The following is a 22,819-nucleotide window of genomic DNA, read 5'->3' as shown; positions in this document are numbered from 1 at the left end:
ATTAGCTTCACTCTAACAATGCATAGATTCAGTAATCTCTGTGTCTGGGTCTGCATATTGATATTAGAAAGAGAAAAAACAACTTTCCAGTCAATATAGGTTCTAGAGATTAGCAATACAGATAATTCAGGATTAAAATTTAATTTCAAAATATGAGAAACTGACAAAAAATGTGATTATAAATATAAAGCATTGTGCTATCTTTACCAAAAAAAAATATAAAGCCAGAAAAATTGTAAAGACTTAATGATTTGCTTTATCATTGAATGTAGAGAAGAATGTGATTGATGTTTTATTTTTCCAGTGAGGATCAAAGGAATCAGTTATAGAGAAAGGCATATTTTTATAGACTAGGTCCTCAGCCAAATGTTTCTGATATTGACAATGTATCCACTGACATCTCCTCTTGTTTTAGTGTTCCAATCTTGTATACGGCATCAATGCTTCTTTTTTAAAAATCGATGCATCCCTTTAATAAATCTGGTCACATTTTTCTTTTCCACCTCAGCAATATTTGTGATATTAAAATGTAATAGTCGTTCCAGTTTGAGAATTCCACCTGAAAGTGCCTCTAAACACAGGGTTTTCTTTGAAATGTCCCTGTGTTTGTAATATGTTTCTATGACCAAACTCAAATTGGCATTATATATAGGCATATTATCAAGTTGGAGACCACTGCTGCATAATTAATGTCATTTACTGTAAAACTTATATAACTTAAGATGCTGGTTTACAAATGTCATTTTCATCATTTGACATATAACTTTTGCATAGAATGAGTAAATATGCTGAATTTCCATAATGTAGATTAAAAATATCATTTCCTATTTAATTGGTGCATTCTCCATTGATATGAATCATAGTTAGGGTTTTAAATTTCTGCATTTTTTTCTTTCATATATCTGGTCTTTTCCTGGCAACTAAAAATAACTAGGTCCAAGTTTAGATCTTGAGCTGTTAATACCTCCATCTTACTGATATTATTTACACCAGGCAGAATGATACAAGGGAATAGTTATCTAAAAGGCAAGAAATCAAAGTTGATGTCAAAGCCAAAATTCAGAATTGCAGGCATCAGAAGAATCAATGCATTTCTCCAAGCCTTACGCCTTAAAAATATAGATATAGCTATAGATATAGATATAGATATCTGTAATGCAAGAGTTACAACTGTCTGGAGCATGTAAGGATTTTACCACTGGAGAATATTATTACTAGATTTATAAGTGACATGACTTCCTATGTATATGGAGAGCTAGAATATTCAAACCCCCACTGCATGTGAAGAGTTGTGTGATGGTGCCTTCTAAATAAGGTGTCACAACCTCCTTCATCGGAACAAATGTTACCATGAGGGCCTGGAAATATGCCTTGAGACCGTACATGTGTATATAGATGTACGTATACATGTGCAAACCCATTCAAAGCTACGTGTTTATGCCCCCAAATGCACTCGTGTAAATGATCATGAAATGCAGAGAAATGAATGCCCTTCCTATTTTCATTTTTGTCCAAGGGTCATTATTCAGTAAAAAAAGCTGCAGCAATCCTTGGTATTGGAACCGACAATGTAATTGAAATAAAATGTGATGAAAGGTATGTTTCTAACACATTCTTAAAAATCATTATTATCATTATGCTTTGTAGATTAAAATCCTATTTCCTATTCCAATTTTTAGCAAGAATACTCTCCCAATTTCAATAAATTTTAACTGCCATTAGTATGATAAGAAGTGCCAAAGTTATCCTATCCTATTCTTAAAATTTCTTTACTAAATATAGTCTTATATGAGTGGGACTGTCTCAGATCTTCACTGTTTTAAATATATTGAATTATATGCATAATAAATACACATGAAAATGTAATAATATTTGTAGATAAAAACTCAATTGCTTTAGCAATCTACAAAGTAAAAACATATTTCCATTTTCCTTGAATACCAGGTTTCAGAAATAAATAATATGACAAATATTACATATATTTTGAGGATCATTTTTATTCATATCAAACTTACACATCAATTCTATGTGTATTCTGTAACTTGCTTTCATAGGTTTTTTTGGTTTTAGAATATGTTTTAGAAATCTTATCCCATGAATTCATGCAGACTTTATTCTTTTTTAATTACTTGAGAGTTTTCCATTTTATAAATGTAACAGAATTTCATAAATCTTATTTTAAAAGACAATTACGGGTTTCCTGCTAGATGTTAGTGTTTAAGAACAATGATTAAATGAATATAATTGTATAAAAATATTCAAGTCTGTTTGAATATCTCACATGAATTACTAGAAACTGAATTATTGATTCAAAGAATGTCTAGATTTACAATTTCATAAAGACTTTTTATTTGCCCTTCAAACATTTTTGAGATAATTGATGCTCTTAACTACAATGCTAACCCCAAATATTATCCATACTTTTATCATTGAAAATTCTGACCAGCCAATTGTATATTACCATGATTTGTCTGTTCATGTTCTTTGCCCATTTTTTATTGGTTGTTATTATTTGTTAATTGGCTGGTAAGGAATCTTTATGTATTTAGAAATTCTGAAATATAAAGTAAATGAATATAAAATATCTTGCAAATGTGTTTTATAAGTTTATTATTCAGTACTTTATCACAAGTTGTTTAATTTTCTTTATATATTCTGGGTGCATTTCCTGAGAATCACCCCCACCCAAGATACTTTACATCTTTTTTATTATTATGAATGGGATATTCTATTATTTATTCACAACAATTAGTTTTTGAAAATAAGAATATGATTTACTCTTGTAAGCACCCAGTTGCTCAACATTCTTGTTATTTTCAAAAGCTTTTTAATACATAATTTTAGGTATTTCTGGTATATAGCCATATGTACTCCCATTAGGTTTTTTTCTTCTTTTCTCTTTCTTTCTCTTTTCTTTCCTTTCTTTCTTTCTATCATACATTTAAATAATCGATAATTTCTTCAGAGAAAAATGCTATGGTACTGATGGTAGTGAGCATCCTGATCTTATTCCTGACGTTAGTAGGAATGCTTCTAGTGAATCATCAGTAGGCATGCTGGGTTTCAGTCTGATACCCGGACTGAGTAGAAAAGTATTGACTTTTTTTTCTCAGATATTTGCTGTGAAGAAATGTGAAGGCCATCTGAAATTTGCCACCCTTTTTCCTCCCTCTGCAATTGGATACCTGATTTTTATACCTTGATGTCAAGAGGCTTTTACTTTTTATTTTTTAAGTTTTTATTTAAATTCCAGTTACTTAACATACAATGTGATACTAGTTTTAGGTGTACAATATAGTGGTTCAACAGTTCCATACAGCACCCAGTGCTCCTCATGCCTAGTACCCACCTTACTCCTCATCACCTATTTCATCCATCTCCCACCCACCTCTCCTCTGGTAACCACCTGTTTGTTCTCTAGAGTTGAAAGTCTGTTTCATGGTTTGCCTCTCTCCCCATTTGCTCATTTGTTTTGTTTCCTAAATTCCACATATGAGTGAAATCATATGGTATTTGTCTTTCTCTGACTGACTTATTTTGCTTAGCATAATACCCTCTAGCTCCATCCATGTCTTTGCAAATGGTAGGATTTCATTCTTTTATATGCCTGAGTAATAGTCCATTGTGTATATATACCATATCTTCTCCTTTTCCCCCCCCCCAGATCTAGGGTTAGGTTCAGGGTTACAGCCAGGGTCATGGTGAGGGTATATGCCAGAGAAGAGGTCTTTACTTTAAATTGAAGTTTAGGGATGTCTGGATGGCTCAGTCAGTTAAGCGTCTGCCTTTGTTTGGCTCAGGTCATGACCTCAGGGTCCTGGGATTGAGTCCCGCATGGGGCTCCTTGCTCATTGGGGAGCCTGCTTCTCCCTCTCCTCTGCCTGCTGCTCTCCCTGCTTGTGCTCTCTCTCTCTGACAAATAAATAAATAAATAAACAAATAATATCTTTAAAAAATAAAATAAAATAAATTGAAGTTTAATCACTTGAAAGAAAGATTATAATTCTGTGTCTTTCTTAGAAAGCGTAAGTAATACAAATTTTAAGATGACCGAATAGCACACTAAACATTCTTTAATTCAACATGATATTTACCATTGGTTTTTGGGAACTGAACATTTACCTAATATGTGTTTACACACATAAAAATGCCTTAGGGAGACACTAAAAACTAATTTTTTTTAGTCTTGCATATCATTTATTCTTCTCATTGGTAGAATTGGTATGCATATTCACTCATGATAAATCAATGTGTATTTGTATTTTTAAGGGGAAAGATGATTCCAGATGAGTTAGAGAAAAATATATTACAAGTTAAAACAAAGGTATGTTCTATAGCTCCATACTTAACACATAAATTCATTTTTATTTTCTTTACCTATTTTCATTAGTGAAAAACAACTGGTAAGGTAATTGCTAAGAGAAATAAAATAATCCCTAAGTGTGAGAAATTCCTTATAAAATTAAACTGAAATAATTAAGTTAACATTGCAGTATTTCTCTCATAATTTTCTGTCAGATATCCAATGAAAAGTCATCAGGACATGGACTACATAAAGGAATTTGGTCATCTCCATTTTTGTGGTATTATTTTGCGAAAATAAATTTGGAGAGAAATATAATAACTGAAACTCAGAGGCAGTGATATGAGTTCCTGTTATGGTTATGCTACTTCTTCCAGTCCTGGAGGTACTTCAGAATATTTGAAATTATTAGGTACTTAGTGTTCGTGTCCAAGTCATCCAGCTTCCTGGTGCCCAGGAGTGCAGTGGTGAAGTGACAGGACTGTTCCTGTGCACCTCCTGAGACTGTGCCCACAACTCAGCTTGTGTCATCACCAGGGCCAGACCCCTTCCTGTGTCACATCCACAGCCGGCGCCACAGTGTTCGGGGCCTGCGACCCTCTCCACGACATCGCTGATATTTGTGAGACACACAGCCTCTGGATGCACGTGGACGTAAGTCACCTCCTTTAGTCTGACTCATAACTTCCCCTTTAAAAAATGTATCCTATGAGCAGTCCTTAAAATCGCTTCATTGACATTGCAGGCCAGGTGAAAGTTTCTCTGGAAACTAATTTTTATAATGAATAAAATAGACTTAATATATTAGCCTGGAAAGAGCTACAAATGTATCAAGTATTTTAAAAGAGCCCAAACCTCTCTTTAACCAACAATTTAGAAAATAAATTTGACGAAAGTTAAATCTGATTTTATTTATCTATTTATTTATTTTTATTTATTTGAGAGAGAGCACTCTCGTGAGAGCAGGGGAAGGGTTAGAGGGAGAGGAAGAAAATCTCAAGCTGACTCTACGCTGAGCTCAGAGCCTGATGCGGGGCTCAATCCCAGGACCCTGAGATCATGACCTGAGCCAAAATCAAGAATCAAGCGCTTAACCAACTGAGCCACCCAGATGCCCCTTAAACCTGATTATAAATCAAAAGAAGATTTAGCCCATTACTCTAATAAACATTTTAAAATTAATACCTATTAAGGAAATCACAATTTTTGATGCTGTTAATTTAGTACAATGACTTTGGGCAAAACTTTCTTCAGCTTTGGTAAGAGTTAGACAAATTTAAAATTATACAACATGGGAGAGATGCTAATTTTTCTGTGGTATTGCCAAATTTGATGCCAACTTTTTTATCTGTCTCTGGAAATTATACAAAATTAATTAGAAACCTAAAACTTTACCGTGTCACGAATAGGCAATGAGAATTCAGAGGAGGAAATTTTAAAATGCATTGTTCTTATAAGTAGTATAATGATAGCGAAGTTTATAATTATCTAACACAGCAATTAAAGCTTCATCAAATTTTGAAATAATTTAACATGGGAAAAAGTGGCCGATGCTATTTAAAAAGAAAGAATTAATAGAAGAACACATATCTTTTGTACCTGTAGGCAGCCTGGGGAGGTGAATTGTTGCTGTCCAGAAACCACTCCCATAAACTCAGTGGCATTGAAAGGTAAGACCTGCGCCATTGCTTGTGAAAGCAAAATTACCTGTTTAGGCTTCTGTTCTCTTTCATTAGACTGTGAGCACTGATTGGAACTGTTTTGTCACCTAGGACCAACTCTGTGACCTGGAATCCACATAAACTCATGGGTGTCCCCCTTCAGTGCTCTGCTATCTTGATCCGGGACAAAGTAAATGATTTCTATTTTTAAGTAGTGCTGTGATGGATGTCTTGGTAAAGACTAGCTTCGTTGTGAATGTTAAAAATCAAAATAATTATGGCCTCATTGAATTAGCACAGTGAAGGACAATTTGCCCTCCTAAGCTGATCCTTCCCCCTTGATCTTTAAGTAGCCACTGGGTCATTGAAGTGCCACAAAACCAAATGACTGTAAGCACAGATGGTAACTCCATGTGTGGATAAGATCTGGGATGACACAGTGGGCGGTGATGAGGTCTATAAAAAACCTGATCATTCATGCCCCACTTATTAAAACACCATGAACGAACAAAATGTCTCTTAGGGATCAAATTTGGCCCACAGGCCATTTGTTATTTCAGAGTGTAGGGCCAAAAATGTCGCTTATTTTATTTTATTTTTTTAAGATTTTTTATTTTTATTTGCGAGAGAGAGAATGAGAGACAGAGAGCATGAGAGGGAGGAGGGTCAGAGGGAGAAGCAGACTCCCTGCTGAGCAGGGAGCCTGATGTGGGACTCGATCCCGGGACTCCAGGATCATGACCTGATCCGAAGGCAGTCGCCTAACCAACTGAGCCACCCAGGCGCCCCAATGTCGCTTATTTTAAGTGTAGATAACTGAGTAACTGCAATATATTTTTAGCATAGAAAGCACAAATTTATGTGTTGTATGAAATTATTATATGCTTATTCATTTGTGTATTTTATCTCCATCAATAATAAACGCAATGCTACACAGAGAGATAAGCCCATGATCTCCTCCAAGGAGGGATACAATGATGAAGTTCAACTTAGGAATTCTTATCTCCATGTCATTGTCAGAAATGCAAATGCATTTTATGTAGTATCAGTTACAGCTTTATTTTCTTTCTCTCTTACTCACCAGCAATCTAAAGAGTTTGGATATAAAAATAAAGTGTCGGTGTTCTTACTACAAATTGCCTTAACTTACTCTTTTTTAAAAAAATTTATTTTAATTATTTTTAAATAGTATTTAAATTCTAGTGTAGTTAACATACAGTGTAATATTAGTTTCAGGTGTACAATATATTGTGCTTATCATAAGTGCCCTCCTTAATCCCCATCACCTATTTCCCCCATCCCTCCCACCACCTCCCCTCTGGTAACCATCAGTTTGTTCTCTAGGGTTAAGAGTGTGTTTCTTGGTTTGCCTCTCTCTTTCAGCCATAAAAATGAAATCTTGCCATTTGCCACAATGTGGATGGAGCTAGACGGTATCTTGCTTAAGCAAAATAAGTCAGTCAGAGAAAGATAAATGCCATGTGATTTCACTTATATGTGGAATTTAAGAAACTCACTCCTGAGTACTCAGTGCCCACTTTGTCTCTCCTGAAAGAGTCTTTATTCTCTCTTAGCCTAGGCCATTCTCAGCGATGCAGGCTGGAACTTTTAGCTCTGCTTCAGACTGTGAAGTTGGCCACATGGCGGCCATATTCCTTCAATATCCCATCAATAAAAGGGCAGCTGCCTTGTGTTTGAAGCCTGCAGGTTAATAGGCTACTCCTTCCTGTCCTCTCCTGTGTGTCCAATATCTGGAAATTATAGTTTGACTACATTTGTTTTCTTTAAGAAGCTTCTGGGTTTGTTCCCTCTTCCTGTTGCTAACAGGTCTGTCCTCAACGTTCAGATTTCTGATATCTTTATGTTTAAGACTCAAAAACAAATGTTTTGCAGTCTTCCCTGATTTCTTCATCCATAGTGAGTACGTTGAAATAGTACATTTTATTGTTATCACATATCATGTGTTCCTCAAAGAAGTTAAGTTTCTGTTTTCTTGTTTTATACTTCTTTTTTATCTTTTCTTAAAGACAGATAGATGATCAATGGAGGGAGAACAGAACCCCCAAACTACTAAAGCTTTCACTAGTTTTAGGGTCACTCTGGAAAATAAGCCTATTGTGCTGTAGCCTTAAATTAAGAGGAACATTTGATCTTTATCTATTCAACCATCTGAATGCCTAAGGTTGCACATTAGACCATTTTAACTCATGCCTTAATGAGCAGTTTAAACCAAGTATATTCAGTATTTGATGAATATATTTTTTGATGCTGAAAAGGCACATATAGGCACTATAAGTATATATATTTTGCTGTAACTGTACCTAAAATACAATTAAAACTATTTTAAATGTCTTTAATTGTTTAAGGGAAAGGAAGTGCCGTGTGTTTTGTTTTTGTTTTTTTAAAGATTTTATTTATTTATTTGACAGAGAGAGACACAGTGAGAGAGGGAACACAAGCAGGGGGAGTGGGAGAGGGAGAAGCAGGCTCTCCCCTGAGCAGGGAGCCCGATGCGGGGCTCGATCCCAGGACCCTGAGACCATGACCTGAGCCGAAGGCAGACGCTCAACGACTGAGCCACCCAAGGCACCCTATACTGTGTGTTTTTGAAATGAAGTGCTAATCATGTCAATCTCTTTCAACCAGAAGGACTTTTTCATAATGCAAAATTGAAACCCATTCAGTGGCTTCTCATTGCTTTTAGGATGGGGATTAAAATCCCTGACATGGCCTACAAAGCCTGGGAGGTACAGCCCATACCCTTCTCGGCTCTCCCATTCATCTTGTGCTTCCTTTTGCTTTCTGCCCTTGATATCCCTTGACCTGCCCTTACTTCCAAGGAATCATGCAGCTTGTCCCCTATGACCTTCGCAGGAGTTTCTCCTTCTGCCTATCAGGGTCTGGCTCCATTTTGTCTCCCACACCTTCCCCCAGCATCTTTCTAGTTTAGCTCATACTGAACTCGAAAATGACTTTTACCCAGAAGTCTTCCTAGACTTTCAAACTAAGGGAAAAATCCTTGATCCTTAGAGTGGAATATCCCAACACTGTGAAACTCCTTCATAGCATTTAACCTGGGTACAATTTCACATTCACATATGCCATATTTGGTTTAGTGTCCAACCCACCCAACCTCCTGAAGCCCAGGTTGTAAGGTCCGTGGGGCAGAGCATTTCCACCCTTGCTCACCACAAATCCCCGGCCCCCGCACAGTGCGCAACAGATTGGGGGTAAATATGACTAACTGTAGCTTACTCATCACATCAGGAGAGTAGATAAAACTTACACTGATTATACTGTTTTCTTTTTTTTTCTTCTTTTTTTTATTATTATATTAATCCCCATACATTATACTGTTTTAAAGTATTTTAAATAGTCTCCAGCTCTTGTCTAACATAACATTAAAAGGGAGTTTGAAGTAAACTAAAGAAAATATTTACATGTGTAAAGAGGAGTCCTAACATATAGATACATAAGGCACTCTTTTCAAGGTATCATTTCTATTCCTTTTCCCCTAAATACTTCAATTCTTACCACCACATTGTGCTCCTTTGCCTAGATCCACAGCCTATCCTAAACAAAGGAGTGTGAGATTTTTGCTTGGAAGTTGGGTTTCCACAAACTCCAAGACAAACTACCCTTCTGTCAGATCCCAGATTGATCACTGTTTGGTTATGTGACCTTGAAGATTGCTCAATATGTTAAAGTAACCATTTCCTCAGTCTACAAAAATGCTAGAACAATAGTACCTCTGCTATGAGTTTTCTGTGAGGCTCAAATGATATACTATTTGTGAAGCGGCCAGTTGATACTAAACACATAATATTGTTATTTGCTTCTTGTACAAAAGTTATGCTTGATGTATATTTAAACGGTACCCCGTCTGTGCACACGGATTTAGCCTTGGTTGTGCTCTCTCTGCACACACCCTTTGAGAAAAGTCTCTCTTTAACTGGGTGATGGGAAACATTTCTTCTTAACCATCCAAAGCAAATATTTCTCCATTCTTTCAACATCTTTTATGTGAGAAGCACAAAATTAAATGAATGGGTTACTTTATTCTCTACCTACTGTGACTCTCAGAGCACTTTGCTAACTGGCACCTGAATGGCTGATTCATGGGATAGTTTAGTTCAAGTGAACGAGGCCCTCAGTGCTCATTAACTTCAATATATTGTAGCAAGTGATTCAAAAGAGCAGCAAAACTTCAAGGACTTTGAGAAAAGTTAAAGAAAAATATAGAAATTGTGTTAATCCAATTATACCATCTGTTGTTCCAGATAAGCCCAAAGAACAACTGGATGTATTAAAATCCTAGAAAAGTAACATATTTTTATATAAGATAAAATTCTCTTTAAAAGTGCATGCACTGAATAGCATACAGAATTGTTGAATCACTAGATTATACACCCAAAAGTAATATAACACTGTATGTTAACTATCCCGGAATTAAAATGCAAAACTTTATACAATTTAAAAAAATAAAATAAATGAAGGTAACCGAAAAAAAGTGTATGTAAAGTAGAAATGCTAAGTTAATTGAAATAAATAATGGTGGTTTCTTATTGAAATGTATATAATCTGCATGTAGATATATTATTCCTTCTTTAGGGTCTTCTGGAAGCATGCAACCAGATGCGAGCTGGATATCTTTTCCAGCCAGATGAACTCTACGATGTAGACTTTGACACTGGAGATAAAACTATTCAGTGTGGCCGACATGTTGATATCTTTAAGCTATGGTTAATGTGGAAAGCAAAGGTAGGAAGTTGTCATCCCTTTTATTAGGTCCTCTTCATTTGGATAAAGAGTATAGACTATTCCATTTTTTTAGAGTTCTATTTTGGTGTCTTTTCCAAAGTTTTAGTCTCATTATTTTCCTAAACATCTCTCAAGAAAACCACTATATTTCTAATTACAGATGACAAGCTTGGCTTCTCAGGTCTAAATTCCAACTGAGGTGGAAAAAAATTTGGCATGTCCCACTGTTGCTATATACTCTACCAAACTGTAGGAATAAAAATCTGTTAAGAATTTAAACTTGTCTGCAACTTTTTTAAAAAAACTGTTTTTTCCCTCCTACTCATTGGAATTGTTAATAGTCAAGTAGACATAAAGTCAACATAGATTCTCAGATGTGAACCCTTATTTATTACATGGATGTGCAATCTACCTTGGAGTCAAGATCAGCAGATGTTCTCTCCAAAGATTATGACAAAGCAGGATATGTTCTATACCCTTCGCCTGCCCCTTATTTATAAGTTTTAACTTAAATAATTGGCATGCTTTTAGAAGCTGTTTCTATCACTCCATCCCCAGTCCTCTATAGAAAGATGGACATTGGGTTCTGTGTAGATGAAAGCTTTGACATGAACTAACACCATCTATAATGTATTACCGACACTGCTATTTAATTTGACGTCTTTTTGTTGTTGTTGTTGTTAGAAATCTATTACCACAAAACCAGAGACACCACTTTTCATAGAAGTCACCCAGCAACAACCTGATGTATAGTCAACGTTCTGATACAAGAATATCAGTTACTCAGGAAGACAATCAGCCATTAGTTCATCTTGGAGTTTCACTAATAACTTTCACCATTCAAAGATATGCATTGTCTAAGTTCTTTTCCTGAAGATTTTTAAATATCCAGTTTGGAAATTTTGTTAAACTTGCTTGAAAAAATATTCTAAGTTCAAATTTTTGCAAACACAAAGCTCAAAATTTTGTGTAGATCTCTCAGACACTGATAATCCAAATATCCCTCAGTTTGATTCTGTACAGATTTTACTTATGTAAATATTCTCATGGACCTCCTGAATTCTATAAGAGGTTGCTGGTTCTGCTAAAGCTTAGCTGTCAGTCACTGCATATACCTTCACTTTCCTTAAATGAGTATATACACCTAGATACTTGTCAACAGGTTTATCCTTGAACTCATAAATGCTCAATATGTATCAAAACATTTATAAAAGAAATTATATATGTAAGTGATTATGAAAAGCATCATATAGCTCATCTGTTATTTTATACAATAAAGGAGTGGCATTTAACCTTTTTTAATGCAATCCACAGTAAGAAATAAATTTCTTGTGGCCCAATAATAGATACACACACACAATTAAAACAAAAGTTTCAGGAAAACACCTTATAATATGAAATTCTCTAATATTTTCTATTCTACTCTTTCTCCTTGAAAGAAAAGCTGGTATGACCCACTTAACTGGTTCTATTATTCACCAATGGCCTATGACCTGCAGTTTAAAAGGCACAGATAAGCACGTTTGGCCTGGATTAAGCTAGACTGTCAAAGAATTGTGTACTTGGGCCACCTTGTTTGGCCTTCTATAAAACAGATGTGACCACTGAATATTTAGTATCTATATTTATTTACTTCATCTTTCCTATAAACATAAGGTTTCCGAATCAGAGGAAGATCACCTATTTACTTAGAGAATATCTCAGTGTCAGTTTCCCATACCCCGGTTCCCCCTCAGGCAACACGGTGAGGCCATGTCACATCACCTATGTGTGCAAAGGAGATTTCTACCACAGGACAGGGAGCCTGCATTTCGGAAACTGGAATCTTGTACTTGAGCTGGCACACCCACTCTGAGGGAGAGAGAGGGAAGGAGAGAGCTCATGTTTACTCCTGAATGCTAAAGTATCTTCTTTTGAAAAGCATTTGACTCCTGGGGAGATAAGAAAAATTTAATACCCTTTCAGTGGGTGCAGATGATTACATAAAAACTCAGTATACACTGGAATGCAAATGCTTTTCCCATTAAAAAAAACATGACTCACACTGGAAATCAAGTTCGGGAAATATCCATAGCAGGTTCGAAAGGGAGGAGTTGACTTGCAAGTTTGAAAAATTCTATTTTGGGGGCACCTGGGTGGCTCAGTCGTTAAGCGTCTGCCTTCGGATCAGGTCATGATCCTGGGGTCCTGGGATCGAGCCCCGCATCGGGCTCCCTGCTCAGCAGGAAGCCTGCTCTCCCTCTCCCACTCCCCCTGCTTGTGTTCCTGCTGTCGCTATCTCTCTCTGTGTCAAATAAATAAATAAAATCTTTAAAAAAAAAAAAGAAAAATTCTATTTTGTCCTCCTTTGCTCTAATTACACAATGTGTACTTCATTGATGGTAGAAAGAGGAGCCACTGTTAATGAAATTCATATTTCTTATAAATAAAATCAATTACATAAAATACTGATAGGTTATAAAAATAAGGAGAAAATCATATACTAATATAAGATGCTACAAACACCGACTATACATGCAAAAGCAAATATAACACAAAAGCTTCCTTTTACATGGATTTTTCTACATGGGTTGGACTGCTTTTGGGTTCTTAAAATGAATCTGTTTTGGCCATGAGAATGCTATAGGGAGTTTAATTGTCCAAAAGCCCCATCTGCTTCTCTTAAATTCATAATTACATTTGCCCCGGGGCTCTTTCCCAAAGTTTTCTCCCAGCCAGTGACTGAGTCTAGGATTCTAAGGCATTCCCCTTCCTGAGAGGCATAAGGCTCTTCTGACAGCTGACTTGGTGTGAGGCCCCCCAGTGGCCTTTCTGTATTTTCCTCAGACTTCATGGTAGTCTAGGGAGCTCACCCCACTTAGGCCCCCTTTCCCCTTCACTTAGGGTCTGACTTCTTCTCGCAATCTAACCAACTCCTCCTAATCTCTTCCAACAAGCTACTTCCACCACTAAAATCCTGGCACCTTTAATCTCATCGTGATGTCTGCTTTTTGGAGAACATGGGCTAACGGGGGCCAATTAAAGCTTTAACTATAAGTGCTATTGTCTATAATATTCAACCTTTGTAGATTTTTTTTCACAGAGCTTAAAGATGCATTTGCAATATGGACACATACCTTGATATTTTTAAATGCCAATCCAATATGCATGAATGCCACCAAAAGTTCTATATGGAAAATTCCTGGAAAGTAGTAAATTCTATGGTAATCACTTCAATGATCCTTGGCCTCATTTTGTCAGAATTGAAAGTAGGTACATTCTTCATCAATAAATTTCTAATAACTTTTCTCCTTCCCTTTTTAACTGTTTATAACTTCCCCCGAACCAGATTGCCCTCAAAGAAAAATTTCTGGCATAATATCAGATGATAATGTGGTTATCACAAGAAATCAGTCCATTGATATTGAATCATTCATATTCTTAAGCATTTCAAATACTAACAATGCCTTTTCCAAATGAATGTTTGTTCAAAATTGTGAGAGTTGTTGGTTCTAACCACATATTCATATAATTAAATTTTTTACATATATTATATATGTGTACATATAAAATATACATATTATAAATATTACACAAAATATACATATATACTTCCTGTGGAGAAAGATACTGAATTCACTGAAAAGGATAAGGAGTGAAGGAAACAAATTCTGTTGGGAACAAGTTCTGGTTTGAGCATAAAGTGTGGTCTCTTAGGGCTCTTACCATCCCTGCTTGCTCAGTTATGTTCACCTGTACTTGCATGGAGAGTCACGGAGCTCCCACATATGACAGGGCCAGTGGAATTCCGTGTTCATTGAACATTGCAAATGCTGTGTGTGAATAGGGTGGCAAGACATGGAAGTTGCCTGTATCTCCTTAGCTCACATGCATGATCCACAGTCTCATTAGGGACACTTATTCACTTTACCTACAAACACAAGCCCAAGGCAAAATTTTAAAGAATTTCAGGACAGCAATGGCAGAGAATTAAATTAAACACAAATCCCTTCTGAGTATAAGGCCTGCGTGACCATGCAGGTGGCATGCCCATGAAGCCAGCTCTGATTACAAAGGCTTATGTATTGAGAATCCACTAACATACCACTTCATGTGGTTGTAAAGCCTAGCATAACTGTGAATACATACCCACAGCTTGGGTTACAGGTGTATGGACAGAAGCAAAGAGATCAGTTAGGAGGCAATTTCAATAATGGGGAGAGAGTGACTGGGCCGGCAGAGTGGCAGTGGACAGGTTAAGGAATATTAGATTCTAATTACATTTTGAAGGTAACCCTAATGAAATTTACCAAAATGTTAGATGTGGACTAGGAGAAAAAGCAGAAGTTCAAGGATAGGAGAGCTTTAAGGTTTGGTCTTTAGCAACTAGAAGATCAAATTGATACATTATTAACATTGGAAAGACTGTGGGAGAACCAAGTTTGTGTAGAAAGATCAGGAGTTGAGTCTTGGACATGCCATTTTGAGATGTTCATTAGTCATCTCAGTGGAGAGTTGAATAAGTAGTTTAGTGTATAAGTCTGAGATTCAGAGAGAAGGTCTCAAATGAAAACAGGGTGTGGGAAAATCACCCCCTGTATAGTGCTTAGTACCACGAGACAAGTAGAAATCATCAAGGGAAAGAAGGTAGGTGGAGACACAGACTGGACAGTGCTTCTGTGTCTCAGTTGCCCACCTTTTAGGGCTCTTCTAAAAGTAAATTTAACCATGTGATTCAAGTACTGAACTGCATGCCTGTGATGTAGCAGAAGCTCAATGGTTGTTAATTTTTAAATACATTCTGCTGGCAAATATGCCAAGAGCTTTATTTGTAGTATTTCTCCCACTCCTCATAACATTACATGTAATTTTAAAAAATTTGCTCTACATACTAGACAGATGAAAATTACATGTCAAAATATTTAGAGAACATGTGTAGATCTAGGCCCTGCAGTATGGAAGCCTAAGTAATTGGCCTTAAGTTCACAGACAGTAGGGATCAAAGTGGGATAAGGATCTGGAAATAAAAATGAAGTAATAATGGAGAACACCTACTAGTAGTAAGATAATAATCACATTATTTAAATAAGTACATTTAAATTAAAGGAACTTACTTTTGAATGGGAACTTTATTTTGATTTTTTTTTTTTATTATAGGGAACCCGTGGTTTTGAGGCACAGATCAACAGATACATGGAACTTGCAAAATACTTCTATAAGGTTTTGAAGAAAAAAGAGAACTTTAAGCTTGTGTTTGATGCAGAGGTAAGGACTTTTTTTTTTTTTTTATAATTTAATTGGTTTATACTTTGCTGAGAATTCTTACCTGAATTTTACCTGAGATAATTTTAAAAGTATACTTAGCAATATCATAAATATTTTTATCTTATCTAAATGCAAATCACTTAGGTTTTAAAACCTGTTTCATTTAAGTTTTATGTCTTATATGCCAAGGGTCCAAAAGACTTTTATCTGATGATTATATTCAATATTTTCATTTTTAAGACAATTAAAACTACTTGGTTACAATTGCTTTTCTGATTTCTCTGGCACAGAATAAGAGTAATTTAATTGTACTTGCTTTTTTCTTGTATGTTATACTATGCAGCTGGGTTTCTGGACAGTAGATCATAGGAGAAGGTGGACTTCAAATTATGATAATCTTTAGTAGATCATTATTAAGCCACTAAGTAGATATTAATGAAAAAAATTGAGATTTTTGCCAGCATTCTGTCCACTTTCCTCTCCAAGTCCCAGTCAACCACCCAATGGCATGAAACCATGCTAATAAGAACAACTGTTAGGAAAAAAATGTGCTTTGTCTGTCTTTGAAATTGTTTTCCTCTGACTGTATTATTATCTTAATTTTTGTGAGTCTCTTGCAATCTTAAGTGGAAACTAGAAGTAAAGAAGTCTTTTTTTAAAATATAATTTATTTATTTATTTTTTTTTTAAGAGAGAGAGAGAGGAAGGGAAGGGGCAGAGAGAGAGAGAGAGAGAATCTTAAGCAGGCTCCACACCCAGTGTGGAGCCCCACATGGGGCTGGATCTCACGACCCTGAGATCAAGACCTGAGCTGAAATTGAGAGTCAGACGCTTAACCAACTGAGCCACCCAGGTGCCCAAAAGTCTGTCTTTTTTTAAATACTGCATATCCTCTACTAGTTTATTTTCCTCTCCGAAATGAGCTTAAATTTAAGTAAAGTTCTCTTACACTTTTTATCTATGTAAAAGACATCTAGTCACTGAAACCAGAAAGCTTGAATCCACCTTGAAATAACCTTTCAGAGGTTATTTCAAGGTGAATTCAGAGAGAGGTTAATTATATCTGTTGAGGGTTTTGGAAGTGTAAACCCTCCGATCCGTACCCACAGCCACTGCTTTAGTGAAGTCCTCTCCATTCTTTCCTGCCTTACTATCATAGCCTAATATTCTAATATCTAATATTCTTCTCTCTCCACTTGTTCTCTCCTCTAATCCATTGTCCATATTTCAACCCAAATGACCTTTCTCAAATATGAAACTGGAACTAGCATTATTGTTTAAAATATTTTGAGGAATGGTCATGGAATGGGCGGCTGAAGATCTCTGAGGGAACTGATAGCCCAGAGCACATTGAGGATGACCTGCATAGATAGGAAAATCATCAAGAATTGTGTTAGGAGAGGTTTTCGAGAAAGACAACAAGAGCCTAGGCCAAACTGGGAACTCTGTGAGGACAGTGACCATTTCTGTTGTCTCTGTGCCCAGGGTCTGATGTGTATTAGGTCCTTAAAAACTATTTTTAAACATATTAACAATCAAATTCATTAAAATACCTCTGAAATACTTAAGGAATTAGGTAGGGTTTTAAGGATACTTGTAAACTTTTTATGTTTGATTTAGCCTGAGTTCACCAATGTCTGCTTCTGGTATTTTCCACCAAGACTTAAACATATGACAAAAGGTTTTGAAAGAGATCAAGAATTCCAAAAGGTAAGTGTATATGTGTGTGTGTGTGTGTGTGTGTGTTGTTTTTAATTTCAATATTGCCTTTTAAATAATGTGTCTGTCTGGTTAGTTTGATTGGCTAGTACATGGTGGTCATGTGGCCCTAAGCCATTAATTTAATACTTGTATAGAGATGAGCTCAATCTCAACATGTCAGTCATTTTGCAAATTAATCCAGTCATAATTTATATAATTGAAAAATATTTACTGAGTGTTTAATATGCAATATGCTGAGTTTCCTACTCTTTGCTTAAGCCATTCATCAATTAATGTATATCAGGTGTTCCAATAAGAGTTAAAGGTATAGAATAAATTAGACAGAATCCCAGTCCTAAATTGGCTAAGAAAGCTTAGTAGGAGAGAAGACAAGAATATAAATCATCACAATTCTTTTTTTTTTTTTAAGATTTTATTTATTTATTTGACAGAGACAGAGATAGCGAGAGCAGGAACACAAGCAGTGGGAGTGGGAGAGGGAGAAGCAGGCTTCCCCTCGAGGAGGGAGCCCGATGTGGGACTCGATCCCAGGACCCTGGGATCATGACCTGAGCCGAAGGCAGACGCTTAACGACTGAGCCACCCAGGCGCCCAATCATCACAATTCTTAACAGCAATAGAAGAGGTAGTTGGAGAAGTGTTACAAAATTTGAAATACTTATCAAAAGATCATCTGAGCACGTCGTTGCAACGACGTGGATGGAACTGGAGGGTATTATGTTGAGTGAAATAAGTCAAACAGAGAAAGACATGTATCATATGATCTCACTGATATGAGGAATTCTTAATTGCAGGAAACAAACTGAGGGTTGCAGGAGTGGGAGGTGGGGTGGGAGGGATGGGGTGACTGGGTGATAGACACTGGGGAGGGTATGTGCTCTGGTAAGCGCTGTGAATTGTGCAGGACTGTTGAATCTCAGATCTGTACCTCTGAAACAAATAATGCAATATATGTTAAGAAAAAAAAAAAAGAAGATAGCAGGAGGGGAAGAATGAAGAGGGGAAACCGGAGGGGGAGACGAACCATGAGAGACAATTGACTCTGAAAAACAAACTGAGGGTTCTAGAGGGGAGGGGGGTGGGAGGATGGGTTGGCCTGGTGGTGGGTATTGAGGAGGGCACATTCTGCATGGAGCACTGGGTGTTATGCACAAACAATGAATCATGGAACACTTCATCTAAAACTAATGATGTAATGTATGGGGATTAACATAAGAATAAAAAAAAAAGATCATCTGAGCAAGAATGTGAGATTTTATTAGAGAACAATAAACAATAATACTGAAAAAAAATCCAAATGAATATCATAGCAAGGGGGATATTTTGTCTTTACCTTAATGATATATGTTAAAATAAAGAGGATCACCACCATTATATGTAATTTATCACATATATTTATTGTAAGTTTTTTACCAATCTTAAGCATGCATCACAGATACACATTTTACTTTGAGTTAAGCCAACATCATAACTACTTATGTTGGGTAATGTGGGGTGTCCTAGCACGCACTGAACACAAACTCTCTGATACCAGTGATCAAGAGCTTCAGCTTTTTCAATCATCAAAATCTCACTGGGCGGGCGCCTGGGTGGCTCAGTTGGTTAAGAGACTGCCTTCAGCTCAGGTCATGATCCTGGAGTCCTGGGATCGAGTCCCGCATCGGGCTCCCTGCTCAGCGGGGGGTCTGCTTCTCCCTCTGACCCTCTTCCCTCTCTTGCTATCTGTCTCTCATTCTCTCTCTCTCAAATAAATAAATAAATAATCTTAAAAAAAAAAAAAACTCACTGGGCTTGTAAGTCCTAAGTGAAAATAAAGATTGTTTTGTTTTGCTTTTTGCTTCTCATAATATGACTTGTTAAAATATTTCATGGTTTGAGGTAAGTTTTAAGTGAAACTCTTCCTAGTTTTCTAAATCTATAAGTGTGGTCTTCCACCAGGGCACTTACTACCAGCTGAGAGCTAGTGAGGCACGTATTTACACAGACTTGCAAGCTGGCCCCCGAGGTACACACAGCTCATGTACCAGAGAACTGTCCCTCTTAGGGACATGTTCCTGGATGGAAGGCAAGGGAAAGACCATGAAACAATTCCTTAAAATATTGCAGGCAATAACTAGTATCTATTATTTTATGATCATCTTGATTAACTAAAATATTAGCTAGGGAAGGACACTATGTGAAATGCCCGACTAGAAGGGAGATAAATATATATTGGCTTCTACACAACCATTACATAAGCCTTAGGGGGAAGTTAAGTCATGGGTAGCATCTGCAGCTTTCTAAAAGTGAGCTGTGTGCAGAAGCAGAAGTTTTGAGAAGAGGAGCAGGTTGAGGGGTTCTAGAATGCCCTCTTCTGGCTTTCCTGAGTGTCCGCGCCACTTTGCCCTGCTGATAATACCCGAGAAGGTACTAATGTGACCCAGTGTCATGGGTGTGTTGTTGCTGGAAGAGCCATTCAGGATGATTACACAGGCGGGATTTGTTTCTGGGAAATTTACTAAGAAACTGTTTTGCTGCAAAACAGTGACCTTGTAGAAAAACTCAAGATGTAGTACAATAATTCAAATAATGAAAGTTATAATACCAAAATATGCCATTTTTCCATTTCCTATTTCCTTTCACCTCTTTCTCAGATACTTCTATTTCAATTGCCATATAAATATAAGCAAGATGTCATACAACCTTCTTTAATGCATTCTAGCACATTTATCTTATTTTATGCATCTGGTCATTGTGAAGTAATGAGAGCTACCATAGGAATATAGAGCATGATGGGTGTTATTTTTTTTTTCCTGTACTCAGCCTCTTCTTAAAAATTATCCCTGATAGTTTTAAATTGCCTGCTATTTACTCCGAACTAATGATAGTTATGTAGCCATCTAGAATGTGGGAGAGCATTATACTTGTAAAATTACCTTTTAATAATATTTACATTTACATACAGATTGCTTCGAAGATTAAAGCACAGATGGTGAAGGAAGGCACAGCCATGATAAGCTACCAGCCATGTGGGGACAAAGTAAATTTTTTTCAAATGGTTTTTTCTAACCCTGCCACAAGGCGAGCAGATGTTGACTACCTTATTGATGAAATTGAAAGGCTTGGAAAGGATTTATGAGACTTCAGTATGAGCTTGAATACAAGTGTGAACAACAACTTAAAAAAATCTGCTGCTGAAGATAACAAGAGAGGAATACTGTAAGTGGTATCCTCTTTTAGAACTTATGATTCTCTTTTATCCTTTGCTATGTAAGATGATGAAAGGGAAGCCGGTTCACTGAAGATAAATAAGTTCAAGTTCAGTCATGTATTTGTTATTTTCATTAATTTGATCAAAATTATTGAAAATCTGTTAAATGTCAGCTACTTTTCTTGGTGTGTTCAGAGTACACCAGAGAGTCAGAAAGATAAAAATCCCTCCATTAGAGGATTTTTGTAAAGGAAGAAGTTCCACTGTGGGCATTCAGTAACTTGGCATATATTTACATGTTGGAATTAACTGAATAAAGACTTCCTGAATTGAAATCATTTTCAATATCACATGGTAGTATTCTGTCTCTGTAAAAAATAAAATCAGACACAGCATGTTTCTCCTTTTCAAACAGATCGGATGGAATAAAGTGTTCTGTATTTTGGAGCAGAGAGACAGGAATGACAGGGTCTGACATCTCCCTTTTGAACCTTGCCTTTGTATTTAGAAGGGACTGTGGGTCTACCATGTTTCTATGCAAGAATTTAATTCATTTTTTTCTGCAACACCATTTTTTTTAAGATTTTATTAATTTATTTGACAGAGAGATAGAGAGCACAAGTAGGCAGAGTGGCAGGCAGAGGCAGAGGGAGAAGCAGGCTCTCCGCTGAGCAGGGAGCCCGATGCGGGGCTCGATCCCAGGACCCTGGGACCATGACCTGAGCTGAAGGCAGCCGCTCAACTGGCTGAGCCACCCAGGCGCCCCTCTGCAACACCATTTTTAATGTCTCTAAAGATCAACTGCGGCGACATCTTTTACAGTTCTCCAAAAGTTTTTCAGCCATATTTTATAAAGTGGAATCAGGTGGCTCCATATTGATGATATCATTAGCGTTTTCCAGCTCCACTTTGGAGATAATAGCTAACATTAATTGAGCACTTACTGTATATCAGATGGTATGCTAAGTATTTCAGCTTGCACAGTCTCATTCAGTTCTCTATTAATGCTGTGATTTAAGTGATTTATTATCTCCATTTCACGAATGAGAAGATGAAGATTTAAAGAGTTTAAATAATGTGTTTAACATCATGCTGCTGATAAGTAATGAAACCTAAATTTGAAGCTTAGGATGGTTTCTTCTCAAGTGTGCATGACGAAGAATCTGCCAAATATCTGCTGTAATTAACATTCACTACCTACCAGTTGAGCCATTTGTCAAATCACTTGACTTAAGTAGTTCTCTTTGCTCTTCTCTGAAACAGGAATAATAATGATGCCCATGCTACAGGTTTTTGTTAGAATAAAATAGTTATGTTAAATTTTTTTTTAAACTGTGTCAGTTTTTTCTTTTACAATGTATGCATGTATCAAACCATCATGATGTACACTTTTAATATCTTACAATTTTGTCATTTATATCATAATCAAGCTGGAAAAATAAAAAGATATTTTCTCGATATAGAAAAAAATCAAATGATTCTGTAACTTCAAAGGAATCTGAAAACTTAAAACTTAATATCACGTACTGGGAAAAGTGGAGGGAAACATAGGGTTGAATCTAGAGAAAAATATAAAGAGGGAAAAAATTTAACATAGAGTATATGTAACTTCTTCTTTATAGCCTGTTGACAATTTACTTTCCCCCAATAGACAAAGAAGAAGCTGGAAGAGACCTATAGCGTTGACTGTGTATAGACTCGGTGCATAATTAATGTTAGTGTTGCATGTTTCATTTTTTAGTATGCCAAATAGAACCAGAGACTTAAAAATATATACCAAGTAAAAATAAAGTCCCATAACATTGGCTTTATCTTTATTAATCATTCAGGGTTACAATCTGATATTGTCATGTTTCTTTACTGCAGAGGACATTGTACCCTTCTGTTTTCCAAGCTATGTTGCATTCATTCAAGTTAAATGTGTAAGAACTTCTATAT

General features: G+C 36.3%; 1 protein-coding gene across 1 annotated transcript in view; it reads left to right on the top strand.

Moving 5' to 3' along the window:
• LOC123853227 (glutamate decarboxylase 1-like) overlaps positions 1-20,809 on the top strand; it is a 54,248-nt gene extending 33,439 nt beyond the window's left edge. Inside the window, 9 exon segments of the mRNA XM_045887936.1 lie at positions 1,517-1,596; positions 4,270-4,324; positions 4,841-4,957; positions 5,909-5,973; positions 6,076-6,154; positions 10,576-10,725; positions 15,862-15,969; positions 17,590-17,679; positions 20,636-20,809. Of these exon segments, the coding sequence (XP_045743892.1) occupies positions 1,517-1,596; positions 4,270-4,324; positions 4,841-4,957; positions 5,909-5,973; positions 6,076-6,154; positions 10,576-10,725; positions 15,862-15,969; positions 17,590-17,679; positions 20,636-20,809 (918 nt within the window).
• Positions 20,810-22,819: the final 2,010 nt, after the last annotated feature.

This window comes from Mirounga angustirostris, unplaced genomic scaffold, assembly GCF_029215605.1.
Source record: "Mirounga angustirostris isolate CCGP_5_RB_7025 unplaced genomic scaffold, mMirAng1.0.hap1 SCAF_14, whole genome shotgun sequence".
NCBI lineage: Eukaryota > Metazoa > Chordata > Mammalia > Carnivora > Phocidae > Mirounga > Mirounga angustirostris.
Note: the sequence above shows the minus strand (reverse complement) of the source record. Positions and strands in the feature narration are given on the sequence as shown.